Source organism: Callospermophilus lateralis, chromosome 12 (genome assembly GCF_048772815.1).
Source record: "Callospermophilus lateralis isolate mCalLat2 chromosome 12, mCalLat2.hap1, whole genome shotgun sequence".
Classification (NCBI taxonomy): Eukaryota; Metazoa; Chordata; class Mammalia; order Rodentia; family Sciuridae; genus Callospermophilus; species Callospermophilus lateralis.
Window position 1 is genome coordinate 26,239,318 of NC_135316.1, and position 10,521 is coordinate 26,249,838.

General features: G+C 42.0%; 1 protein-coding gene across 2 annotated transcripts; it reads right to left on the reverse strand.

Moving 5' to 3' along the window:
• Positions 1-2,792: 2,792 nt before the first annotated feature.
• On the reverse strand, positions 2,793-4,109 carry Gja3 (gap junction protein alpha 3). 2 transcript variants are annotated; one of them, XM_076872558.2, is made up of 2 exons: positions 3,051-4,109; positions 2,793-3,002 (listed from the first exon to the last, which is right to left on the reverse strand). In XM_076872558.2, the coding sequence occupies exons 1-2, from the start codon at positions 4,107-4,109 to the stop codon at positions 2,793-2,795; spliced, it is 1,269 nt and encodes a 422-aa protein (XP_076728673.1). The 2 variants fall into 2 exon arrangements, with proteins under 2 accessions (XP_076728673.1, XP_076728672.1); XM_076872557.2 differs by having other exon boundaries at positions 2,793-4,109.
• Positions 4,110-10,521: the final 6,412 nt, after the last annotated feature.

Consider the following 10,521-nt stretch of genomic DNA (forward strand, 5'->3'; position numbering starts at 1 on the left):
TTAAAAATAATTTGTATGTAAATATGATAGGTATAGCATCTGAATTTTAAAGTAAGTTTAGAAATTTTAGAGTTTTTCTATTAAATCAAAGGAAAATTAGTGTAAGTGAAATTTCCAAAGTAGTATAGAAAAAAATGTCCAGAATCTTGGCCACAGGGAGAGGCAATTTCTATTTTTATTGCACATTTCAATGCTTAAAATGATTGGTTAAATAGAGAGCAATTCCACACTGTCAAGACTCACTAGGATCATGGATACTGTATTCTCAAATAAGAACACAATATAAGACACACTTTCATTTCTTTATAGGAATTGAAATTAGTACACTAACTTGAAAAAATATCATAGGCAATGTTCTACTGCAAAATTCCACTTCTTTACAAATTAGTGTTTTAAAGTAGGTGAATCTAATTTTACATCCTATCCACGAACTAATGGGCCAACTAGACTATGATCAATTAAACAACACTGGCATTTGCATGAACATATTGCAAACAGAATTCAGTTTCAAAATGTAAATAAACAGTTTGAGTTCTTACTCTCTTCTCCACTCCCACCTGAAATCAAACTGTGGATAAATAAGACACTTATTATTAACATTTTTATGGTAGAACTTTATTAAATAAGCATTTGCATCTACCCTGAGTCATACCTATGGTCTCTGATGACTGCAATTGCATTTTTTTTTTTTTTTTTTGGTGTGTGTGTTAGAGGCAGTGCTGGGGATCAAACCCAGGGTCTTATCAACCACCGAGTTACATCCCCAGCTGTATTACTGCATTTTCTAAAAGTGTAGCAAAGATTTTTATCAGAATGCTTTTCACATTAGGATTTTCTAGCAGCCCTTCACTCAGGATAGCTAAGTCCCGTTGCCCTAAAGCTAAGGTACTCACTGCAACGTGATGAGTTAGAACTTATGCATCTAGAATGGCCCTAGATATTCACCAGGCTAGGAGAATTTCGAAGAATAATTTAAATAATTTTCCAAAGGGCTGAGCTCTGCTTTCAGTATATATATGGAAATCTAGCATTTTCCAAACCTAGGCAATTAATTGTCCAGGGCATTCTAGGGTAAGAAGAACACACTAATAAATCATGTTGATTCCTATGCAAATGAGTTGCAAACATCAATCAGAGCGTTAAAAAAAAATCACATTCTTTTCATCAGATTGTTAGTGGATCACCCTTTATGATATAAAACATAAAGTATGTTGTAGAGTATGGCTTCACATGAATCACCAGGAAATGGGTTTATAAAAAGAAATGAATTATATGGAAAAATATATGATCTTCTGCTGAATAGTGCTAAAGATACTTGCTAACAATACTCAGTGGAATTGGAAGTGAAAAGTGTGAGTGGAGACAGGCTCAAATGACCATTGCTCATCAGTTTATAAACATATTGTGATCAAGACTCTATAGCAGTGTGTGCCGTACAAAAATTCTGACATCTTCAAGCTGGGCCCACACACATAAATAGCTTTCCTGTCAGGACAGCTCTCCTATGGGTGGGAAATAAGATGTATACCCCACAATCAGCACACACTTTTACACAGGCAGTAAAACCCAGACACTTTTATTTAAATTTTAGAAAGCAAACAGGCTACCCACAAAGAATAGTTAGGAAAACTTAAAGTATTTTATTTTGTACTGTTTTCTTTAAAAAAAAAAAAAAAGTGTAGATTATCATTGATTCATCTGTATAAATATTTTTCCTGGCAACAGTAGTTAACTTTTAACCTCCCATTCAAAAACTTCACAACTTCAAGTATTTGAAATGCACTTAAATTCCCCCCTGCTTTTTATTTTCTATGTTACGGTCTCATCATGATTAACTGACTCATGAAGTTGAAGAATTTCTTTTAAAAGGAAGTTCAAAAATCTTTACTAGTACGTACTAGGACAAATTAGCATTCTCTGTGTCAGTACCCATTTTAACAGTAATATTTTTCCTAAAAGATAGAAAGTGGGGGGAAAATAGGCATACCTGTTCCATTCAGAGCAAAGCACAAAATATCATTTAAAAAATAAATACCTAAGACATTCCTGCCACACTTCCATGTCCATTTCCTCAGCTGTTGAAAAATTTTCTCAAGTGGCGCTGCATCTCCACCTGCCTTCTACCAGCAACCTCTGTGGCTCTGTCTCACTGAATCTGACTCTGGAGGGTAACTGTTCTTTGTCACTTGTCATGAAGCTTGTAGTTTGATATCCTGGGCTTCACATCCAATTTCAGAAACTCAAATGATACTATATGGACTCACTCTAAATCTTTTTTTAGTGCAGTTTGGCAAATATCCCAAATGAAATTCAACTCTAAGTTAAAAGTATCAAGCAGAGATAGAGCTAAGTGTGTCTGTGACTTGCTGGGCTGCCCAAAGGCTCTGGTGAGGTTAGGAATAGAAAACCTAATTGTCCCTAGCTGAAGGGCTGCAGACACCTGTTGCTTTGTCACAACAGAACAGTTAACCACAGAGACAGCAGGAACCCAGAGGCCTAACAGCAATCAGGCTGTTGGGCTGCTGTGAATATCTTTAAAGGCCAACAACTGCCCTCAGCTTTGCCCCACCTCACAAACTCAGAAACGTTGGAATCATCTCCACTATAACTCAGTGTTAAGAACAGCAAGCATTAAACACGAACACCTGATAGATTCTGCTCCACATCTCCCTTCTGGGACTCCAGCGCGCTCTTATTTTCAGGCTCTTTCTACCTGCTGATTTGAACTTTGGCTTTGGTTTTGGTTTCTAGAAAAAAAAAATGTATTATAAAGCTGTCTGGAGAGACCACCGCTAGATGGCCAAGTCACCTGGCCTGGCCCGCCCACTGCTGGCCTTGCTGGACCTTCCTGGGTCTGTAAGGAGCAAGGGAGGCTCATGCATCTCTGCTGTGGTGGTCAAGGCCTGCTCCTCTTCCTCGGGTGTCACAGCCAAGGCACTCTCTTCCAAGCTGCTGCCGCTCCGGTCCTCCAGCAGCTGGGGTGCGGTGCCCCCCTGCCCAGCCTCCGGTGGGAGCCGCTGGCTGTTGCTGCCTGCGGGGCTTGGGGCTGCGGGACTGGACGCTGCGGAGGAGGCTTTCCGCGCCGGAGTCTGATGCTCAGCCGCTTGGTTGGCCCAATTCTGCTCTGTCATCAGCAGGTGTTGGTTATTGTAGAGCTTGGCAGGGTGGCCCTTCCCTTGTGACTCATTCAATGCTACCATTTTGAAGTCTGCTGCTGGTGGCGGGGCTCCGGGGTACCCTGCTTCGCCGGCCTGTCCCAGGGGAGAGGCATAATGAGTGTATAAAGGTGGGAATCCAATAGTGACCGTGGGTGGGCGGGAAGCGAGTGGCAACGGCTCTGCGGCCACCAGCTTGGATTCGGAGGTGTCTGGGCCGAAATGATCAGTTACTCCTTGTTTGAATTTTTTCCAGCCCAAGTGGTAAATCTCCAGCATGTTGAGAACAAGAGAGGCACAGGCCACCGCTAGCATGAAGATGATGAAGATGGTCTTCTCGGTGGGTCTGGAGATGAAGCAATCCACCATGTTGGGGCAGGGCCACCGGTCACATCGGTAGAGCGGCTGCAGTTGGAAGCCATACAGAAAGTACTGCCCAGCGATGAAGCCCACCTCGAAGAGCGTCTTAAAGATGATGTTGAAGACGTAGGTCCGCAGCAGCGCCCCAGCGATGCGCACCTTGCCTCGGTCATCACGCACCACAGTCTTATCCTGGGAGCCAGCCCCATCTAGAGACTCCTGACCCCGCTCCAGGTGCGGGTTTTCTCTCCTCAGCAGCTCCTCCTCCCTCTCTTTCTTCTTCTCTTCCATGCGCACAATGTGCAGTACGTGGCCCAGGTAGATGAGGGTGGGCGTGGACACGAAGATAATCTGCAGCACCCAGAAGCGGATGTGCGAGATGGGGAAGGCCCGGTCGTAGCACACGTTCTCGCAGCCAGGCTGCTGGGTGTTGCAGGTGAAGTCGGACTGCTCATCACCCCACACCTCCTCGGCTGCGGCCCCCAGCACCAGGATTCTGAAGATGAAGAGCACCGTCAGCCAAACCTTGCCGATGACGGTGGAGTGCTCCTGTGCGTTCTCTAGTAGTCGCCCCAGAAAGCTCCAGTCACCCATTGCTTCAGACTGCTAACCTGTAAGGGAACATGGCGCGTTAATACGCAGGTTAGAGTAGTTGAGCTGCAGAGGTCAACCACCCCAGGGCAGTCAAGATGAGTACTAGAATTGAGTTTTATCAGCTGTACTCCCACTTCCAAACCTGGGTCGTGCTGGGGAACTCTCCTTAAGGATGTATGTACACATATGCATAGTCAGCTCTTCACATCCTTAGGTTCAACCAACCTCAGATGAAAAAATAATGGGGGCGGGTGGCGGGGGGGATTGCATCTGTCCTCAACAAGTACAAACTTCCATTCATTCATTTTTTTTTTTTTTTTTTTTGTACCAGGGATTGAACCCAGGGGCAATTAATCACTGAGCTACTTCCCCAGCCCTTTTTAATATTTTAACCAGAGACAGGTTCTTGTTGAGTTACGTCTCTCTCTAAATTGCTGAGGCTGGCTTTGAACTGGAGATTCTCCTGCCTCAGCCGCTGGGATTATAGGCATGTGCCACCGTACCTGGCTGTCATTATTTCTTAATACAGTATAACAACCATTTCCACAGTATTTACACCATATCAGGTCTTCTAGAGATGGTTTAAGTATACAAAATCGTATGTGTAGATTCTATGCAATACTAAGCCATTTTATATAAGGGACATGAGCATCTGTGGACTTTAGCATCCATAGGGGTCTTGGAGTCAATGGACACTGGATGTTATTTCCCTATTAACATGTGGAACAGAATTGAATTAATATCTACAGCACTGTGCAGTTGTCACAAGTAGTAACTGCTGGCATAAACAAGATAACCACGTGTTCCACTCCTTATTTCAGAGATGAGGAAAGGAACGCTAGAAAGAGAAATGATTCACCTGACCTCTAACTCCCCTCATCTTTCTCCACAGAAGCATGGTATCCCCACAGGAGCTCTGGACTCTACCTGCAGCTCAGACCAACTCCAAATTTTCACCTTTGTTTGTGTGAATTAGAGCAAATTTTTCCCAAGTTGTTGTTATTCCCATGTCACCTTCATAATATGTTGTATTGGTATTATAAGTCACGTGTCATATGTCACCTTGCCATATTAATCTACTACCACTCTTATTATTTACTTTTTTTCTTAATAGTAACTTTCTTTTTATGCTTAAATTTAGCTTAAATAGGAAACTCTACATCACTTCTCTAAAAGGAGGTACTGATACCATAAATGGAAGGTAGCTTTAAATACATTGTTGACAATTGTTTGCTCTAACTTCCCCTCACAAACAATCTCTGAGTATAAACTCTTTATTTATTTAAAGAGGAGGTTAGAAGTATCAGAGGTGTGTTAAAGATACAAAGGGGATTGGTTGCAGGATCCTGAAAGATACCAAAATCTGTGGATGCTCAAGTTTTGTATATAAAATGGCACAGTTTTTGCACTGAACCTGTACTCATCCTCTTGTATACCTTAAAACATATCTAGATGACTTATAATACCTAATAGGTGTAAATGCTATGTAAATAGTTGTTGTACTGTTTAGGGAATAATAACAAGAAAAAAGTCTGTACATGTTCAGTATAGACCCATTTTTTTCCCCCTGAAATATTTCTGATCCTTGATTGGTTGAATTCACAGATGTGAAGCACTGACTGTACTATAATTAAACTGAGACCTTCAAGATCGCTGTTAGGATGAAAACAGAATTAAGGGATTAAGCTTCTCATCATTTGATTCCATATCAATGAATACACCACCTAAAATCACCTCTCCTATTAAGTGTAATCTTTGTGGTCCCTACAGAAACTCAAGTTAGACACTTGGGCAAAGAATGATGGAGTGGTGGCTGGGTGCCACAGGAGGTACCAGGGATAACAGGTCGTGATAATCCTTCCAGGACCAGGGCTGCAGTCCTTCAGCAGGAAGTCACCCAATAGCACTAATAGGCTTCCAATGTGTCCCTAGTGCTGTGCTGGGAACTAGGGAAACACCTCCAAATGCAGCCAAGGTGCTAGAGTGGAGCCAGATAAACAGGGGAGAAGCCACCAGGCCTTGGTCTTCTGGGCTGGAGAGCCAAGGGTGCTGGGCAGGCCTCATAAGTGTGACTACACCTGAGAACAGGAGAGCTGCAGGCACACTCTAGACCCCCTCAGCAAGATTTAAGTATGTGTCTGGGAGCAGGAGCTGCCTCTCTCTGAGCCTGTGGAAAATAGGTGACAGTGATGAAGGGAGGTAAGACATGGACTCTGTTTTAGAAGCACTCTTCAGACACAGGGGATACAGATTAGGTGTCCCATGTCATTGCTGCTCAAATAGTCTGGGCACTGTGACTGGAACTAAAGAAGAGCTTCAGCGTTCTCAAAGCCACTCTTGACAGTAAGGAAAGCCATCTCTGCTGTATGAGTATGCCTAGGTTGCCAGTGGAACACATTTTAAATTTTAAAATGTTCAAAATATTAATTTTTATGATTAGGATTGAAGGCAAATAAAACTTGCTAGAAATCTGATGAATACCTGTCTTTGAATACACTTTCAACTCTTTGCTTCTTCAGTCAAGATCTTTAGAGAAATCTTACTCTTTGTGGACTCTACAGTCTCCTTGTCCCATATTGTGACTGGTATAACTGGCATCTTCTTCTTCTTCTTTTTTAAAATATATTTTAGTTGTCAATGGACTTTATTTATTTATTTATATGTGGTGCTGAGAATCGAACCCACAACCCCATCACCTTCATTTACTTAAAAATGCAAAAGAGAAGGCTGACAATGACATAGACTTCTCTAACCATAAAAGGTGCTTTAGACATGAACCTTAATGTCAAACCAGGCCTAATGATCACTTAATGACATCAAGATTTTCCTTTTTATATTTGTCTTAGTGATATCCACATGGGGTGATTTTAGTTAACAGAAAGTTGACTCTGCCAAGAAAATTCCCACACGAGCCTGCTGATGTTTGAATTTCTACTGTGAGAGTTTTGTCTCTAGTTAAAAATGTAAATATTCCAGGATAAGTCTCAGTTTGATCCTGATAAATGGGTTTGGGACTCTAAGATGGGTAGCTGCCACTGGATCAAGAATGATGACTATTAATGTATATGTGGTCATGGCAGTTAACACATGACTAATTTGAGAAAAATTAATATATTGTATAAATTCTATTCAATTAGTAACTGGTATCATTTTGCACATTCTTAGAAGGTAAAATATTTCACTTCTGAAACTTAATTATTATACATGAAACAACCCACTTTTGCCCATGAGGTATGTCAGGGAACCATTCTAGGTGACCTCCTGCTTCTCCTCCAAGCTACAATTCTCTTAATCAGTCCTCACCGGCATCCCTAGGACAGTCACTCAGCGCCCTTAAGATTATCATGAAGGCTCCTTGCTGTGGTTTTTATGTGGTGCTAAGTGTCCCCCAAAAGTACATGTGTTGGAATCTTGGTCCCCAGGATGGTGCTACTGGAAGGGCATGATTCTTTTAAGGGGTGGAGCCTAGTGGGAAGTCCTCTGAAGGAGGATTGTGGGGTTCCCCCCTCTCTCTCCCTCCCTGCCCCCTCTGACTTCCTTTTAGCCATGTAAGATCCTCCTTTCACACAGATATCTTTTATTTGGTGAAAGAATCACCAGAATTGAGCTAATGCCAGTGCCATGTCCAAAACAGTGAGCTAAATTAACTACTTCATAAGTAGCCTGTGTCAGATCCTTCAATATGGTGACAAAAAGCTCACTAAGAAGCCCCCAATGGTACCTCTGCCCTTAGCTCTCCCTTCTCTGCAGTCTGCTGAGATCTTTTAACACATAGCCCTGAGCAAAGAACTGTCAAGTCTCCGACCAACACTGCATAGGACAAAACCATGGTAGTATGCAAGACCCATCAGGACTGGCCACAGCCCTAGGCACATCAAACTCCTGCAGCCTCTGAAACACCACAGTTATGGCTTCTGTACATGGTGTTTCTCTAGCCTGAAACCCATCCCCATCCAGAGCCCAGCCTGCTGAATTGTCCTTACTTCACATTCCCCTTAAAGGTGGCCAATGCAGACCTACACCACTGCCCTGGGCACTCTCTTCTCCTGACCATGCTCTCCTCTGTTTCAGGAAGTTCCCTCCATCTCCTACCCATTCAGGCTAACATCACAGGTGTCCCCTCTCTTTGTTGTCCAAGGATGGCAGGGTCTCTAGTCTCCAAAGATCACTTGACTGCTGCAGGCTTGTCCTCCTTAACTCTGGTCCTGAGGGTGGAACTGGCTCATGCACCCCTCCCTCTTGACATCTGCAGCAAAACTGGAAGATGTGCATTTCTGGAGGTGTGTGAGGAGAAGACAGTGTGGGTATCTAATGCTTCCAGCCACCCTCAGATGCACAAGCAGTTTTGCACTGTTTGCCACAGTGTCACCTGTTTGTTGATATGCTCAATCCAGGGGCTGATGGGCTCCCCACCCAGCATTGGTGGCACACAGGAAGGAAGGAGACTTTGCTGTTCGTCACAGACTGGACAGAGCTGCTGGCATTTCCCTGTGGAGTCAGAGAGGCAAAAATATTCTGCAACGTTCAGAGTGACCTCACAGCAAATAACTATCTCAGCCCAAATGTTCATTGTGTGTGTGCACCTGTTAAGGAACACAGGGCCACAAACTACTTATTTCATTGGTAAATCAGAAGAGGAAGGAGAAGCTGGCGACTTCTACAGTGTCTTATTACTATAGTGTTTTGTTACTCAGCTATTCTGGCTTCGCCCTTTCCAGGCTTTTTTTGGCCCAAGTGTTCATAGTATCCAAATATATGCTACTGGAATTGCACTGTGACCTTCTGGTGCAGTGGTTACAGCTCATTAAATGTGAGAGATGAACAATTAAGAACATGTCTTAAGTGGGAGCATCCAGCAATAAACTCTGTATGGTAATGTACAGTGGTAAGATTTTTCTGGAAAAGAATTTAGTAACATGTATGAGAGATGTAAAGTTATAATACCTTTGACCTTGAATTCTACTTGTAGGGGCCAATACTAAGAAAATAACCAGTTATTTATATAAATGTTTGTACATGATTTCTTGTAAATGTTACTTACAAGGAAGAGCTGGAAACAGAAATGACCCCTAAAAGATGACAGTCAAATAAATCACTATGACTGGCTGTGGCTGACCCAATGGTTGACAACCCAGATCCTAGTCATCTCTTCTCCTTTGTCTGCCTATAATGTGACTAGGAAGAGAAGTCCTTGCTTCCCCATCCTCCCTTCTGGCTAGAAGTGACTATAAAATGCATTTTGCCCACTGAGATGTAAGAATCCTGCTGGAAAACTGGTTTTCAAAGAAAAAGGCAGATGCTGTTTGTACTGTTTCTGTATCGAGTACATATGTGATACCTGGAACTGGGCAGCCATCTTGCAAACTTGAGTCAATAAGCTTGAGGGAAGAGTCAAGAAAGCCCCAAGGCATCTGCTGGGACAATGTGGAGTTGCTGAATCAACTCTACCAGCCACTTTCAGACTTTTTTATGTTAGGAGGAAAAACTATATTTATTTTAGTTAGATATTTTTGTGTTACTTGCAGACAAAATAATTCCTAATTGATATACCACCTTAAATTCCTTACAGAATAAGACTGGGCATACAAGAAAATATATGGTTGACTCATAATTACTAAAATATAATATGATTCATAACTATTGAAATATTGATATCTTGTTATAGTAAACATAATTTCAAAGCACATTAATAATTTGAAGAAATACTGATGCTACAATGATAAATGACAAAAGACTCATACATATGGTCTAATATCACCTGTTTTACACATACTCACACACGCATGTAGAGAAAGGAAGAATGATACTGAAATGTTAACAGTGGTGTTTTTGAGAATGGGGTGATTTTTATTTTCTTTTCATATATATCTACATTTTCCATAACTTCATATCACATCATCATAAAAGCTTCATGACCATGGCTTATATTTTTTGAAGTTCTAGTTTTTGAAAAAATCAGCTGATTCCTTTTTCATTGTTCATCATGGTTTCTACTTCTTTCTGCTCTTTAATTGTGTCAATAGTAAGTACACAAAAGACAAATACAATACACTGTGCACAATTAGCCCAGTGTTAGAAGATAATGCTTCTGGGATTGCTGAGGCACATAACTAGCCCTGACAGGACAGCAGCTATGATTGATGACACAGAGCTTAAAGTGAACTCCATCCTCCTGCCTGACAGTCTACACATTGGGAGCAGTATTGAGGGGAGGGATGCAGTTTCCCCCACAGAACCTAAGTATTCAAGGGTAAGTGTGTCCCCTATACTCACTGGTGAGCCTCACTGCTGCACTTCACAGGTTGGGTTTTGTTTTGTAAAATGCATATGCACATGAATGACAAATTTAACCAGAGCACTATTTGGAATATTAACAATCTGGATAGAAGTCAGATTAAATGGGCACCTCCAA